This window comes from Pan paniscus, chromosome 9, assembly GCF_029289425.2.
Source record: "Pan paniscus chromosome 9, NHGRI_mPanPan1-v2.0_pri, whole genome shotgun sequence".
NCBI classification, from domain to species: domain Eukaryota; kingdom Metazoa; phylum Chordata; class Mammalia; order Primates; family Hominidae; genus Pan; species Pan paniscus.
Window position 1 is genome coordinate 102,793,059 of NC_073258.2, and position 17,173 is coordinate 102,810,231.

Sequence of the window (17,173 nt, forward strand, 5' to 3'; positions counted from 1 at the left end):
GGATTCTATTTCCGCCTAAAATGTAGAAGGCCAGAATGCATCAATCCCATTCTAAGAACAATAAAAGATAAATGACAAAAGTATAACTTTTCTTGAGCCAATTAGAGAGCTGAGGTCACATCACAACCAAGCAGCCTAGCATCCACGGAAACACAGAAACAGGCCGGGCGCGGTGCCTCACGCCTGTAATCCCAGCACTTTGGGAGGCCGAGGCGGGTGGATCACGAGGCCAGGAGATCGAGACCATCCTGACTAACTCGGTGAAACCCCGTCTCTATTAAAAATACAAACAAATTAGCTGTGGTGGTGGGTGCCTGTAGCCCCAGCTACTAGGGAGGCTGAGGCAGGAGAATGGCATGAACCCGGGAGTCAGAGCTTGCAGTGAGCCGAGATCGCGCCACTGCACTCCAGCCTGGGCGACAGAGTGAGACTCCATCTCAAAAACAAAAAGGAAACACAGAAACATCTAAAGAGAGACAGGTTGTGAACACTTTCTCACCCATGGGAGAATATGAGAGAGGGAAATGTCAGGTTCCATACAAGCTGATATTAGAAATTGTTTACATTTTCAACAGATTGCTAAAAGATGAATGTGGACTACTATGAGGATGTAGAACCACTGGGAGCCATAGGCACAAGGGAACCTCACACCTACTCAGATTCTTCTCCGTGGATCTACACTGAGTGTGTGTTCATGAGGCAAATAGGAGGCAGAGCAGGAGACAAGAGAAACCCTTCCTCAGTAGTGCAGGCCTGACAAAGGGCAGCAGCCACTGCTGTAGGAAAGGCATGAAGCGCCCCCCCATACAGAACATTTCCCCCTGCAGAATAAAGGCCATCTGGGACAGAGGCAGCGTACCTTCTTGATTGCTCTCAAGGCACAGGTGAAGACTTACTGGGGCTAGCGAAACAGTAAAGGAAAAAAGCCTCTACCCCCGGAAGAGGAGCAAGACACATTCCCGGGCCAAAACCATTAGAGGTATCCTACTGTTGGTGGGAGGGTCTAAAATTCTCTTGTACAAAACCTGCCAAAGATAGAAGGCAAAGTTAACTGTCATGGGAAGGAGGAGCAGGAGAAAGAGAGGCCACACAGGGTCTGCTTAAGACTGAGCCTGGACCAGGACAACAGAAAAATTACCGTACTTCCCCACCACCAGATCAGCAAGTACCAAGTAACAAATAATAGAAATCTACTACTGAGAGACAGGCAAGAGCATAGAGAGAGATCCCTTCTACTGTGCGCACATGCAGGAAGGCCAAAACATGGGGGCAGAACAGGAACATTTCAAGGGGTGGGGGGACTCTCCAAGACCCCTGCATAAGTACAGAATAACACCAGTGGAATTTGAAATTAGTAATGTTAGTAACTACTGTAGTCGGCTACAGCAACAACAAAACCCAAACCCACTCAGGGAGGCTGAGGCAGGCAGATCACTTGAGCCCAGGAGTTTGAGACCAGCTGGGCAACATGGTGAAACCCTGTCTCTACAAAAAATTCAAAAAAAAATTAGTCAGGCATGGTGGCACATACCTGTGGTCCCAGCTACTCCAGAGGCTGAGGTGGGAGGATAACCTGAGCCCAGGGAGGTCAAGGCTGCAATGAGCCATGATCATAACACTGCACTCCTCCTCGGGCAACAGAGGGAGACCCTGTCTCAAAATAAATAAATAAAAAAACAAACAGCTCAAATTCCCTACTAAGTTTTTAAACATCTACACATACACACTACACACACCTACACACACATACACTCCAGTGACCTAGCAGAAGTGGATATACTCATTTCAAGACACAAATACTATCTACCTCAGTTTCTAGTATTCCAAAAACCATATCCAGCATTCGTCAAAAATTATGAGACATACAAAAAGAACAAGAGAAAAAAAACACTATCAAGGGACAAAGCAATCAATGAATAAGATGCAAAGATGACCAAGATGTTGGAACTATCAGACAGTAATTTAAATAACTATGACTAATATGTTAAAGGTTATGGTGGGAAAGATGAACAACATGAGAGAGATAGACAACATGCATGAACAGATGGAGAATTTCAGCAGAGAAATGAAAACTCTTAAGAGACAGATATGTGAGAAAGAAAAGTAACAGAAATGGAAAATGTTTTATATGTGTTCATCATTAGACTCAAGACACCACTGAGGAATCAGTGAATTTGAATATAGGTCAATAGAAATTTTCCAAACTGAAACAGTAAGAGAAAAAACAAAAAGAAAATTAACTACAGCTACACACATCATCATTGATGGATCTAAAAATACATAATTTGGGGCAAAAAACGTAAATCACAGGAGAATAAAGACAGTACAATTCTATTTATATGAAGTCTAAAAACAGATAAACCTAAACAATATTATTTTGCATCCTTGCAATTAATATGTGCTAAAATCACAAAGAAACAAAGCAGTGTAGTGGGTTAGTTACCTCTTTGGGTGAAGGAAGGAAATGAAATCCATAGGGCATTGTGGAGGCAGGAAGTGACAGGAAGCTTCCAAGGTAGTGATAATGTTCAAATTTCTTAATCTAGGTGGTTCCACAGACATTAGCTTTATAAGTATTCATTAAAATATGCATATGTTTTATATACTCTATTTTAATTTTATATACTCTAATTTAATTTTAAAATTAAAACTATATTTAAAAATAAGAAATAAAAAGCAGGGAGCTACAATCATGAACTAAGGCTATGAGTTTAAGATGTAAAATTATGCAGGTAAAGAATAAAAAAATTAAGTCAATAATTGGAGAATTTTTTAAATTTTTGTTTGATACTTCTACATATTTAAATGCTTCATGTAAAAGATTCTGCCTGAATTATTTTTCTTTTGCTCAGATGCTTGCTATTATATAGACAAAAATCTAAAAATTGAAAAGGCAACCAAGTGACTCAATTTTTTATGCCTCAATAACTAAATAAACGTCTCTTTTTTTCTGAGAGGCTCCAAGGATGAAATTAATATTTTTTATTAAAAAAAGAGAAAGAAAGAAAACGTAATATTTGAATGAAGATCGTTATATAATAGTCAAAGTACTAGGAATTATCTTTTATCAACATAAGCTTTATGTAATTATTTCTAATCAAATTACTTCCATTTGTGGACCTAATATAAGTATAAAGACTGTTTCTGGGGGTGACTGGAAAAAAGTGTCTTACTCAATTTTGAATATTTTGATACATCAGAATTTAATATTTGATTCTTTAGTCATTCTTCTATTTCTATATATGTAACTAAATTATTTTGGTATTGTGATATAATTATTTCAGATATACAAGAATCCATTTGCAAAAACCCATCCATCAAAAATACTTTACAAATAATACCACTTCTGGTAAGTATTTGAAGAAGCTCTTTTTTTCTTGTTTTAGGAAACTTCTGATTTTATGTACACATCAATACAGGTAAGAACCCCGTATTAATATTAATATTTCTTGGGATTGGTTTATAGAGGTTTTCTCCTCAATTGGCTTTTTATTATAAGACTGTTCATTAGAATTATGCAAATATCCTGTCATTTAAAAAAATCCTTAAAGGTCAGAATATGAAGTTTTTTTAACGTTTAGGTTCAGGGGTACATGTGCAGGTTTGTTAAATAAGTAAATTGTGTATCACAGGGGTTTGATGTACAGATTATTTCATCGCCCAGGTAATAAGCAGAGTACCTGATAGGTAGTTTTTCAATCCTCTCCTTCCTCCCACCCTCCATGGCCTCAAGTGGGCCCCAGTGTCTGTTGTTCCCGTCTTTGTGTTCATGTGTACTCAATGTTTAGCTCCCACTTCTAAGTGAGAACGTGTGGTATTTGGCTTCCTGTTCCTGTATTAGTTTACTTAGGATTGTGGCCTCCAGCTCTATCCATGTTGCTGCAAAGGACATGATCTTGGTCTTTTTTATGGCTGCATAGTATTCCATGGTGTATATGTACCACATTTTCTCTATCCAGTCTACCATTGATGGGCATTTAGGTTGATTCCATGTCTTTGTGAATAGTGCTTACAATGAACATACCCCTGCATGTCTTTATGATAGAATGATTTGCATTCCTTCAGGGTATATACCCGATAATGGGATTGCTGGGTTGAATGGTACTTCTGTTTTAAGTTCTTTAAGAAATTGCCACACTGCTTTCCACAATGACTAAATTAATTTGCATTCCCACCAGCAGTGTATAAGCATTCCCTTTTCTCCACAGCCTCACCAGTATCTGCTATTTTTTGACTTTTTAATAATAGCCATTCTAACTGGTGTAAGATGTTATCTCATTGTGGTTTTGATTTGCATTTTTTAAATGATTAGTGATGTTGAGCTTTTTTTCATATGCTTCTTGGTCACATGTGTGTCTTCTTTTGAAAAATGTCTGTTCATGTTCTTTGCCCACTTTTTAATGGGGTTGTTTCTTGCTTGTTAATTCATTTTAGGTTCCTTATAGATTCTTGATATTAGGCCAGGCATGGTGGCTCATGCCTGTAATCCCAGCACTTTGGGAGGCCGAGGCTGGCTGGTCACCTGAGGTCAGTAGTTCGAGACCAGCCTGGCCAACATGGTGAAACCCTGTCTCTACTAAAAATACAAAAAACTAGCCAGGCGTGGTGGTGTGCACCTGTAGTCCCAACTACTCAGGAGGCTGAGGCAGGAGAATCGCTTGAAACTGAGAGGCAAAGGTTGCAGTGAGCCGAGATTGCATCATTGCACTCCAGCCTGGGCAACAAGAGTGAAACTCTATCTCAAAAAGATTTTTTAAAAAGATTCTGGATGTTAGAACTTTGTCAGATGCATAGTTTGCAAATATCGTCTCCCATTCTGTAGGTTGTCTGTCTACTCTGTTGATAGTTTACTTTGCTGTGCAGAAGCTCTTTAGTTTAGTTAGGTTCCATTTGTCAATGTTTGCTTTTGTTGCAATTGCTTTTGATGTCTTCATCATGAAATCTTTACCAAGGCCTATGTCCAGGATGGTGTTTCCTAGGTTATCCTCCAGGGTTTTTATAGTTTTAGGTTTTATTTAAGTCTTTAATCCATCTTGAGTTGATTTTTTTGTGTATGGTATAAGGAAGGGGTCCAGCTTCAATCTTCTGCACATGGCTATCCAGTTATCCCAGCACAATTAATTGAATGGGGAATCCTTTCCCCATTGCTTGTTTCTGTCAACCTTGTTGAAGATCAGATGGTTATAGGAGTACAACATTATTTCTGGGCTGTCTACAGAATATAAACATTTTTATATTCAGAGTATTTTCATCAGTCATGGGAGCAGAAACAGGTATTAGTGTACCAATCTTCAAATAACTTTAGATGTGTATCCTAATTGAAAAACTGCTAAGAAGTGTACATCGGTAAGTATCCATATCTTTTCTGTGTCTTGAGAGTTTTTTTTTTTTTTAATTATACTTGAAGTTCTGGGATACATGTGCAGAACATGCAGGTTTGTTACATAGGTATACATGTCCCATGGTGGTTTGCTGCACCCATCAACCCATCATCTACATTAGGTATTTCCCCTAATGCTATCTCTCCCCTAGCCCTCCACCCCCGACAGGCCCTGGCATGTGATGTTCCCCTCCCTGTGTCCATGTGTTCTCATTGTTCAACTCCCACTTACAAGTGAGAACATGCTGTGTTAAAACTAGACATTACTGAATCTTTTTTTTTATTTTTTGCCTTGGCACTGGGTTCTGGTAAAAATGATCTGGAACAGCACTTTTCAAACTTTAGTGTACTTTGTACCACCTACAGATCTTGGTAAATACATTTTCTAATGTAGTAGGTCTGGGATGAGACTAGGTAATACCAATGCTGCTAACTAACTTTGAAACACAAGTTAGTTCTATGTGAAGCACTAACTTCACATAGAAACATGAACATGGATACACATTGGAATCACATGGAGAGCTTAAAAAAATACTGATGCCTGGGTCATACCTGAGGGCAGCTTGGGCATTTAGATATTTTTAAGCTCTCTGAAGAATTCAAATGGGAAGCGAAGGATGAGAAACACTGGTCTAGAAACAGTGATGACAAACAAGAAAGTCACCTACCCTTCCTGGTCCCCTGTCCTTTGTCCATCTGGGAGTTCATGGGGAAGGGGATCAAAGTGTAGCCTGCACTGATGAGGAAAGCCAGTGAAGTAGTCAGTCCAAGTACCTTCTCCCATTGACAGTACTGGACATACACTGACAAATTCTTCTTTTGCTGGACTTCTCTTAGTCACCAATCTATCAATAAAACAGCAGTACTACATAAATGTTGAATTAACTATTATAGTCAAGAAAGAGATTTATGAAATACTTTCATGTCTCTGACAAATTTTGCTTTGCTTCTCATTTGCATTGTATAAGTGGTCTTCCATTTCTTCTTCCGTTTATTAAATATTAAGTACCGTCTATGTGCCAGAAACTTTGCTACATTCTAAAAATACATCATGAGCACAAAATAGCCAACTTTGCTAAGGCTAGGATTCACATTTCTAAGTTAGAAATTTTGGCCACAAAAGAAGAAGGCAGAAGTGGTCAGAAGCCATTATTGTTAGAAGATCATCATGGTTAGTCAGTGATGGACAAATACAAAGGTGCCCAGCAGCTCACTCCTCTCCACTCTATAGCATCTTCATGACTACAGGCCCTGCTGACCAACAGCAGCCCTAGGCCCACCACCAGGCACTGGGCTGCAGACCTGAAGACAGTAGCTTCAGAAAAGCAGAGTCGTTCCATGTTCGGCAGTTTCCATAGATTTCCCCAGCAAGCTCCCCCTTCATAGTTCCACTTCAGCAGCTTGGGCATGCTTGGATTATCAGATTTCCCTGCAAGCTTCAATTTGTTTACCCACACCAGTGCTTCAAACAGCCTGCTTAGTCATCCTTTCTCTGATCCTGACCGGCACGCCACAGTAGAGCAGGCTACATTTTTATCCCTTGCCCCATATACTCTGATCCTTCAATTTTCCTTTTCCAGACCCTCATTTTCCCAGCTCCTATATTTGGTAAAATGTAATTCCTGTGATAAATACCTTAGTCCCATAATTCTTATAATGGCTTTGTTTTCCTGATGGATACGGTCTGATAGAGGAAACATAAAAATAAGCGGTCTCTTATAAATCAGTGTAAAAAGCACTAACTTCACAGGCATATGAACATATGGGAAATGAACAACATTCTGAGTTCTGAAAAAAGCTTCAGAGTTAGCCAAATGAATATTATTTCAGAGACTGAAAAGGAGAAAGGAACTTCCAAGGACTAAATGAAACAGATTCAGGATGAAGAGGGAGAGAAAAAACTGGAGAGGGAAGCAGGGGCTAATGTTCCCATAGGTTTCCTTCTGGCGTGCCTAACTATGTGGGTTCCAGGCCCTTTCATCATTAGTTCCGTCGGACATTGTTTTCACAAGCTCACCCCCAAGAACTCCCGTTTCTGCTATACAACACTATAGAGATTTATTGGTACCCAGAATTTATCTAGAAGAAAATTTTAAATAAAGAGCTTTAAATGCAGGTTCAAATAAATTAGAATTTATCATTTCACTTTGAACCCTGAATTTTTATTTATTTATTTTTGAGACAGAGTCTTGCTCTGTCACCCAGGCTGGAGTACAGTGGAGCAATCTCAGCTTACTGCAACCTCCGCCTCCCAGGTTCAAGGGATTCTCCTGCCTCAGCCTCCCGAGCAGCTGGGATTACAGGCACGTGCCAGCACACACAGCTAATTTTTGTATTTTCAGTAGAGACAGGGTTTTACCATGTTGGCCAGGCAGGTCTCGAACTCCCGACTTCGTGATCCGCCTGCCTCGGCCTCCCAAAGTGCTGGGATTACAGGCGTTAGCCACTGTGCTCAGCCTGAAACCTGAATTTTTAATGATATTGTAAAACTGCACATTTTCAAAGTGGGAATTTTACCTTTTAGAGTAGAAAGGTACTGATGAACATAACGTAAGGGTTGAGGTAAATAATCTATAAAGTCCTCTGCAATCTTAAACTCATTACCTGGGAGAATGATGTCAGGATGTGTTGAATATGCCACTATTTGACATGTCAGCCTAGTTTGTAGCTGCAGTGTTTTGGCATGTGTTTGCATGCTTGTTTCTTCTTTCTGATTTCCAGGAGAAGAGAGAAGATAGAACCAGCAGCTGCAGAGACAAGAGATAATTCCAGCAGAATCCATCTAAGAAGACCTTTCATGTACTTCTCTAGGACTAGATGCATACCGTTTTGTGAAAACCAGCCACAGGAAAACATGTGAGCAACAACCCCCGTGAACATTTGTCCTAACTCAGATTTTGTGAGCAGTGAAGTTTAACAGAGCAGTGACATTTAACAAAGCAGTGAAGTTTAACAGAGTTCTGAGAATACCATGAAAGACATTATGCCTGCCTAAACAAAAAGCAGGACATAACCCAGCTCTGAATACATGCCACAAGGATGAAGCTTGTGAGTAGAGCAAACAAACGTTTTTCCAAAGAATTCACAGTGCTCCTTTGCAATTTATAGATTTCATGTTGAAATATATGTTAAATAAAATTTCTGTTTATTGAACCTCTTTATTAAACCTCTAACTTACTGATAAGATGTTTATGAAGTATGGCATATTTTGATTTTTTAATTGTAATAAATACTCTTAAAGTTACCACATCCCACAAAATGGCCCTTGGTGGCAGCAACAGAGCAAAGGTTACCTTTTTGTATGGTGAAGGGAGGCCTTCCTATGGCTGTACAATTACATCGATTCTTCCAAATTTCATACATGGCACTTTGGCATACCGAAAAAACATGAAATTTTTCATTAAAATGCCATGAATCAAGCCAGGGCCGTTGGCTTATGCCTGTAATCCCAGCACTTTGCAGGCCGAGGTAGACAGATGGCTTGAGCTCAGGAGTTCGTGACCAGCCTGGGCAACCCTGTCTCTACAAAAAATACAAAAATTAGCCAGGCATGGCGGCGTGCACCTGTATTCCCAGCTACTTGGGGGGCTGAGGCGGGAGGATTACTTGAGCCCAGGAGGATTACTTCAACCTGGGAGGTTGAGGCTGCAGTGAGCTGTGTTTCGCCACTGCACACCAGCCTGGGTGACAGTGTGAGACCCGGCCTCAAAAAAAAAAAAAAAAAAAAAAAAAAAAAGTGATGAATCAAAATTAGAAATTAAGAGTTTTAAGAAAACATGTGGCCTTTTATTAATAACACTACTAAATTTTGGTTCCTCCATATAATTAGTTTTGAAACACTTGATGTAGTGAGAAATGCATTAACATGTTGAATGCCTACCATGTACCAAATTTTGTGCATATATTTTTTATTTAATCTGACCAGCCACCCAAACCATGGGTGTTTTTGTCTCCGCTTTAGAGATGAGAAACTGGAGGCTTTAAGAAGTTAAACTGAGCCAAGGCCACATAGCTACCTACAGTGACAGAATCAAAATTCAAACTCAGGTTTATCTAGTTCCAAAACCCGTGTTCTTTCTGCCACACCATGTTAGTAGAAATGAAAACGACTGGATGAAATGAGGACAAACAGGAAAAGAATTCGCTTTTTAAATGCAGAAATTAGTGAAAAAATTGACCTAATGAAGGAAACATTTGTGCTTTCCTATGTTTTTAATTTTAAGAATAGGATTTCGGAAGGCGACAGAAAATTTAGTTCTTAGACATTTAAATAGAAAGTTGTGTGCCCCTATAGAAAATATTTGAGAATTTCTTATACTATCAAGAAAAAATATTTGAGAATTTCTTATACTATCAAGAAAAAATTCTGTGAATTAAGATGTAATTTATAAAATAACATTTCAATGGGGGTAAGCAGGCCAGAAGAGTGTGCCAAGTTGTTTGTGAATCATTCCAAGCACCTCCGATGAAAACTCACTTTTATTAAAAAAAAAAAGACAAGGGTTTATATTCATATACACTAGTATATATGTACACAGCAGCATCCTGCATGCCAAAGTAGCTTCACCGTTAGTAATCCCTCACTTTAATACCTCTTAGGAACCAAAGAATGCCTCTACAAGCAAAAAGATAGTTGAAAATAGTTAAAATCCAAAGTCAGAATAGGCCAAAAAAAAAAAAAAGCCTAAATAGTAAGCTGGTGAAACAAGATAAGATTTGCATTTTACTAGAACTTGCACATTATGATATTGTCCTTTTATGAAACTGTCATATGACCAGAATTCTTATGTAATTCTGCCCATGACTCCTCCAGAATTTTAGGAGATACAGGGTGGGTTCATTAAAAGTGATAAATGTGGGAAGACATAGAGTAAAGATCCTTTGTGAATTAAAGTGGAAGAGAATAGCACTTTGCATGCTATAAACGTGAAAACTAACATTTTTGGCCGGACACAGTGGCTCATGCCTGTAATTCTAGCACTTTGGAGGCCAAGGCAGGAGGACTGCTTGAGCCCAGGAGTTTGAGACCAGCCCGGGCAATGTAGCAAGACCCCATCTGTATATAAAATATAAAAATGTTGGCTGTGCACGGTAGCTTATGCCTGTAATCTCAGCACTTTGGGAGGCCAAGGCAGGCAGATCATGAGGTCAAGAGATCAAGACCATCCTGGCCAACATGGTGAAACCCTGTCTCTACTAAAAATACAAAAATAGCTGGGCATGGTGGCACGCACCTCTACTCCCAGCTACTAGGAGGCTGAGGCAGGAGAATCGTTTGAACCCAGGAGGTAGAGGTTGCAGTGAGCTGAGATTGCACCACTGCACCAGCCTGGCGACAGAGCAAGACTCCGTCTCACAAAAATGAATAAATAAAATAAAAATAAAAATGTTACTTTTTAAAAAATAACTTTTTTAATAATATAAGAAAGAAAAATGCCCTTTCACACTGAATCTTCAAGTTCTAAGGAAGAAAAGAGTCTCCTTTCGAATGTGAAGAAGTAAATTTAGAGGAAATCAAACAAGCATCACTTTCCTCAGTGGAAAAACTTATGAAACTTCTTATAAGAGAGAGTAATCTCAGGCTGGACGTGCTGGCTCACACCTGTAATCCCAGAACTTTGGGAGGCCGAGGCAGGTGGATCATTTGAGCTCAGGAATTCAAGACCAGCCTGGGTAATATGGCAAGAGCCCAACTCTACTAAAAATACAAAAAGAAAAGAAAAGAAAAGAAAAGAAAACAGCCAAGCTTGGTGGTATGCGCCTGTGGTCCCAGCTACTGGGGAGGCTGAGGTGGGAGGATCGCTTGAGCCTGGGAGGCAGAGGTTGCAGTGATCAGGAATTGTGCCACTGCACTCCAACCTGAGTGACAGAGCAACACTCTGTCTCAAAAGAAAAAAAAAAAAAAAGAGAGAGATAGTAATCTCTTGGGCAAAAGGTATCAAATAATTGAAAGAAAAGTTTAAACACATTTCCGAGAGGCAGGGCAACTAATAACTGGTCAGAAAAATTTAGACGGTCTTCATTTTAAAATTGGCATCAGGAAGGATTACCGTGAACTTATTTTAAATCCATATTGTACCAGAATGACTATGTCTGTGTTTCTTAGGAATGTTGAAGCTTTTTGTGAAAACTGTACTGTATACATATATAAATATACACACACTTACATGTATGTATTTTGATAGATATTACATGGACTAAATTTTGTCAATTTCATGTAATTTACCCTTTACAATAAAAATGATTCATTAAATATATAACTAAATGTGATTTGGCTTTTATAACTGTAAATTTTTAATATAAAAATTCCCAAAATGTTTGTTTGTATTTTCTTTGACATTGAGAAACCTGACACTCATTAGCCACAATACAGGCACTAATTTAACTCTAGTAGTATACATGAAAATTTGCTTCAGAATTGCTAATCCACATACCTAGGAGAAACAGATTTCTAACTAAAGTACAGCATTTATATCATTCTTTTCATCCCCAATCTTACTTATTCAGTCAACAAACTGTTTTCCAAAGTCACTAAAGCCAGTTCCTTCTTCTCTACCCCCTTCACTGTGGTGGGTTTTTGTTTTGTTTTTTAAGAGTTGGGGGTCTCACTTTATCACCCAGGCTGGAGTGCAGTGGCATACTCATAGCTCACTGCAGCCTCGAACTCCTGGGCTCAAGAGATCCTCCTACCTCAGTCTCCCCAGTATCTGGGACTAAAGGCATGCACGACAATGCCTAGCTTTTTTTCTTTTTCTTTTTCTTTTTCTTTTTTTTTTTTGTTTGGAGATAGGATCTCACTGTGTTGCCCAGGCTACACTGGAACCCCTGGCCTCAAACCACCTTCCCATCTCAGCCTCCTGAGTCGCTAGGATTACAGGAGTGATAGTTTACCAAGTGAATAATTTTAATACAGTTTAGATTCATTTGTCACAATCTGTATCCCATGTTGGATTCTTCCAATATCCTGGATGTTTTTCTTATTTGCATACAGTAAATCCACTCTTTGTAGAATTCTGTAGGTGTTGACATATGCATAGCATTGTATACCCATCACTACTGTACCATGCAGAACAGCCCTATCATGCCAAAAATTCCTTCATACAGCCCTGAGCAACCACTGATCTGGATTTTGTTTCTATTATTTTGCCTTTCCCAGAAAGGGGGAATATTAGAATAAAACTTTTGGTGCTGGATTGATGTCGGAGATATATAGAGAATTCTTACAATTTTATGTTGCTCAGCATCCATTTTGAATACAAGTTTAACTTTCTCATACCAAAGCAGGGCTCAGTCATCTTTGGCACAATTTCCAGTTCTACATTACACCCAGATGGCTCAAGTTGGTGGCCAGTGACAAGAACTTAGAGGGATCTCTCCTGCCTAGCGGACTGCACTCCCTGCTTTCCTGCCTCTCTTTAAATGGACCATTTAGACATTTGCCTATTAAAGTGGCCCACACTCCATTCCCTTAGACATGCTGCTAGACACACTTTCTTTCTGCCTCTTCCTTTCTGCCCCATATGACCTGGGGACAGAGGACTGCCCTCCTGACTCATTATGCCCTCCTTGCCCAGGATCTGTAAGTGAAAATCTTTGAACTTATTTCCTATTGTGGTGATGTACTGAATTTGTGCTTTCCATCTGAAGAACCAGGGGACACCAGGGAGAGCACAAGGTTGAACTCCCAGTGCCAAAGTGATGGTCAGGCAGGCATAAACTGGACATGGATCAGACAAGAGCCACAAGGGCATCTGCCAGTATAAACAAGTTTCCCATGTGAGGGACCCCCAGTCAGGTCAGGCAACTAGGACTTAGGCCATCCTCCAGGTAAAAGAAGTATCCCATGAAAGGCACACTGTAAACACCCACATCCATCTCCCCTTCATATCCTGTTGGGGTAGGGTTGCTAGCTACTCTGATATTGGAACCCCAATTTAGCTGGGGGCTCTCAAAAATAAGGTACCAAGGCCAGGCACGATGGTTCACGCCTATAATCCCAACATTTTGGGAGGCCGAGGGAGGAGGATTGCTTGAGGCCAAAATTTGAAACAAACTTGTGCAACATAGCAAGATCCAGTCTCTATAAAAATTGAAATAAAATAGCCAGGCATGGTGGCATGTACCTGTAGTCCTAGCTACTTGGGAGACTGAGGCAGGAGGATCACTTGAGCCCAGAAGTTCAAGGCTGCAGTGAGCCATGATTGCACCACAGCACTCCAACCTGGGCAACAAAGTGAGACCCTGTCTCTAAACAAATAATTTTTAAAATTTTAAAAACAACATATGAGCGTAAATTCATAATTTTAAAAATATAGATACAGATACATGGATACAGAAATATATGTGTGTCTACATAGGTTAGTACATATATGTATATATATATATACGTCTTTGCTGACAGGATCTGACACACAAAAGACTTCACACCCAGATCTTGGTTTCTAAATACCATTCTCTAATAAAAGGATCCAGGGCTTTTAGAGAAGTGATTGAATCCAGGGCTAGGGCAGGCAAAATGCAAGATACAGAGTAAGGATGTACTAAATTAAATATAAATAAAAATGGGCTGGGTGCAGGTGGCTCATGCCTGTAATCCCAACACTTTGGGAGGCCGAGGCGGGCAGATCACCTGAGGTCGGGAGTTTGAGACCAGCCTGACCAACATGGAGAAACCCCATCTCTACTAAAAATAGAAAAACTTAGCCAGACGTGGTGGCAGGAGCCTATTATCCCAGCTACTCGGGAGGCTGAGGCAGGAGAATCGCTTGAACCCAGGAGGCGGAGGTTGCGGTGAGCTGAGATGGTGCCATTGTACTCCGGCCTAGGCAACAAGAGCAAAGCTCTGTCTCTAAATAAATAAATAAATAAATAAATAAATAAATAAATAAATAAAATGAGGACATTCCAAAAAGACACAGGAGCCAGGTTGCCCTGGCCTGGGCAACAAGAGCAAAGCTCCGTCTCAAAATAAATAAGTAAATAAATAAATAAATAAAATGGGGACATTCCAAAAAGGTACAGGAGCCAACCTGACAGAGCTCCCCATGTCAAAGCTGTTACAATTTGAGAAGGTAAGTGTAAACAATTTGAACAAATTACACCTGCCTATACTGATATGAATAAATGATTGCATAAATAGATGAGGAAGAAGGAATGACTCTTCTTTACAGTAGAACTCCAATTAATAAATGTAGAAGAAATTAGAGAAATATAAAGATCACTATTAGAAAACCACAGTTAATTGTTGCAAGCAAGATCCACAAATGACTGCCAACATTTGTTAAAAACTGTAAGAAGAAACAGGGTATTTAGGGAGCCTCAAAGTATCTCCCATAAAATATGTATTAATTGCAAAGAGGGGAAAAAAGTAATTTTACAGTACAGAAACCTAGCTGATATCACCTGAACCAAATGATCAAGGTTAAAATTACTAATAAAAAGACATGTCAATATCATGTTGTACCTCCTGATATAATGTGATACGATGCACTGAGAAGATTACATCACCTCTGCTGTGTTCTTCCCAGAACTTCATAACCTCAATTTAATCAAGAGAAAAACATCACACAAACTCAAATTGAGGGACTTTCCAAACATGTCAAGGTTATGAAAGAGAAGGAAAGACAGAGACTGTCACAGGTCTGAGGAGACAAAAGAACATGACCACAAAATGTTTCATAACATCTTTGATTGGACCCTGAAACAGAATAAGGATATTCATTTTAAAAAGAATGGTAGAATTCTAATAAAGTCTGTCATTTGTTAATAGTGTTATATACAAATATTCATTTCTTAGTCTTGATAACTGTACCTGGTTATGTAGGATGTTAACATTAGAAAAAGCTGGGTAATAGGTACACAGAAACCCTTTGTGTCATTATGGCAACTCTTCTGTAAATCTAACGTTATTTCAAAATAACAAGTTAAAATGTTTTAAATTCTCAAAATGTTTAAAATCTTTTGTTATACTAAATGTCCCAATTTGGGGTTTGGAACAATTATCACTGTAATTATAGAAAAAATTAAAACATACATTGGATAGTTTTTAATGTATTAAGCACTTACATATATATATATATATCACTTGATATGGATTATACAGAGCAATGTTCTTGCCCACAGAAGTTAATAATTTAGACAGTCTGTTTCAAAGCCACATTCCAAGCCCAATATCAATGATACTGAAGAAGAGAAATTTCCATCTCATCAAAGTAGTAAAAGATCCTCAAGGTGCTTGATACTGCAGCAATATTTCCTATTGCCTCTGCAGTGGCTGTAAAGATTACGAACTCTGTGGATAGATGGGTGGATTCGTTTGTTCTTGCACTGCTATAAGGAAATACCTGAAACTGGGTAATTTATAAAGAAAAAAGGTTTAATTGGCTCGTGTTTCCACAGGCTGCACAGGAAGCATGATGCTGGCATCTGCTCGGCTTCTGGGGAGGCCTCAGGGAACTTTCAATCATGGCAGAAGGCAAAGGGGAAGCAGGCACATCTTTTGTGGTAGGAGCAGGAGCAGGAGAGAGAGGACAAAGGTTTCACACACTTTTAAACAACCAGATGTCATGATAACTCACTATCGTGAAGACAGCGCCAAGGAAGGGTGGTGTTAAACCATGGGAAACTGCCTCCATGATACAATCACCTCCCCCTAGGCCCCACCTCCAGCACTGGGGATTACAATTCAACATGAGATTTGGGTGGGGACACAGATCCAAACCCTATCAATGGGGAAACAGTGTGGGAGACTTTTTGAGGCCCATACAGTTGTCCCTGGGCTGCAGCATCCCACAGGGGAGGCTTCACCACCAAGGTTTTTATAGTCACAAGCACTCATTTGCTTATGGTATATGTCTTATCAAAATGACAAAAATACTCCTTTTTATTGCCACAGTAGAAGAAAAAAAACCATTAAGAGCTGATTATTTGAAATGGAAAAATGTCTACATGCCAAGAAAAAAAAGATTTTATCTTGCAGTAAAGACCTTTTCCTATAACAACAGCTAACGTTTGTTGAAAGCTTTTAATATGCCAAGTCTTGTGCAAAGCTCTTTATATGCAGGATTTCATATAATCTCCTAGGAACCCAATGAAGCGTTATTATTATGTCCATATTCAAATAAGAGAACTGAGGTGTTGCAAGGTTAAGTAATGTGCCCAAAGTTGCAAAGGTGGGGAAAGATATATCCAGGAATCAAACCAAAGTCTATCTGTCTTTAGAAGTGACTTAACCTCTATCATGTACAACCAGCGGTTTTTTTTTTGGAGACAGAGTCTCGATCTGTCATCCAGGCTGGAGTGCAGGGGCACCTTCTCGGCTCACTGCAACCTCCACCGCCCAAGTTCAAGTGATTCTCCTGCCTCAGCCTTCCGAGTAGCTGGAATTACAGGCACCCATCACCATGTCTGGCTAATTTTTGTACTTTTAGTAGAGATGGGGTTTCACTATGTTGGCCAGGCTGGTCTCAAACTCCTGACCTCAGGTGATCCACCCACCTCGGCCTCCCAAAGTGCTAGGATTACAGGCATGAGCCACTGCGCCCAGCCAAGGTTTCTTTTCAGAGCAAAATTTTCCAGATGATTATGAGTATAGGCTTATTTACTAGATTTAGAATTAGCTAAAAATATTTTTTCAACTTTTTACAAACATGACTAAGGTGAACATATAATGAAACCTTTTATAAACAAATGCATATACCAATTGGGTGGAGAATTGTTTAATTTGCCATATGAGCACTTAGAACATACTGAAACTTTAAATCTTTTAAGCTTTTATAGCCTACCAGTGGAATG

The 17,173-nt window shown here is 39.5% G+C and overlaps 2 protein-coding genes across 4 annotated transcripts in view; one reads left to right on the forward strand and one right to left on the reverse strand.

Annotated features, from left to right (window-relative positions):
* The window catches only part of ANGPTL5 (angiopoietin like 5), a 107,326-nt gene extending 99,199 nt beyond the window's left edge, over positions 1 to 8,127 (reverse strand). Inside the window, exons 1-2 of the mRNA XM_055094781.3 lie at positions 7,985 to 8,127; positions 6,049 to 6,225 (exon numbers count right to left, since the gene is read on the reverse strand). The gene's annotated coding sequence lies outside the window, so the exon portion shown is untranslated. The remainder of the gene's footprint in view (positions 1 to 6,048; positions 6,226 to 7,984) is intronic.
* Positions 1 to 8,533, forward strand: part of CEP126 (centrosomal protein 126) — an 83,474-nt gene extending 74,941 nt beyond the window's left edge. For 2 of the 3 annotated variants that reach the window (XM_003828390.6, XM_034933588.3), the window contains 2 exons: positions 3,285 to 3,349; positions 8,102 to 8,533. In XM_003828390.6, the coding sequence (XP_003828438.3) occupies positions 3,285 to 3,349; positions 8,102 to 8,146 (110 nt within the window). In that variant the 3' untranslated portion in view covers positions 8,147 to 8,533. Of the gene's footprint in view, positions 1 to 3,284; positions 3,420 to 8,101 lie in introns of all 3 variants that reach the window. The other variant, XR_010113487.1, reaches the window with a different exon arrangement.
* Positions 8,534 to 17,173: the final 8,640 nt, after the last annotated feature.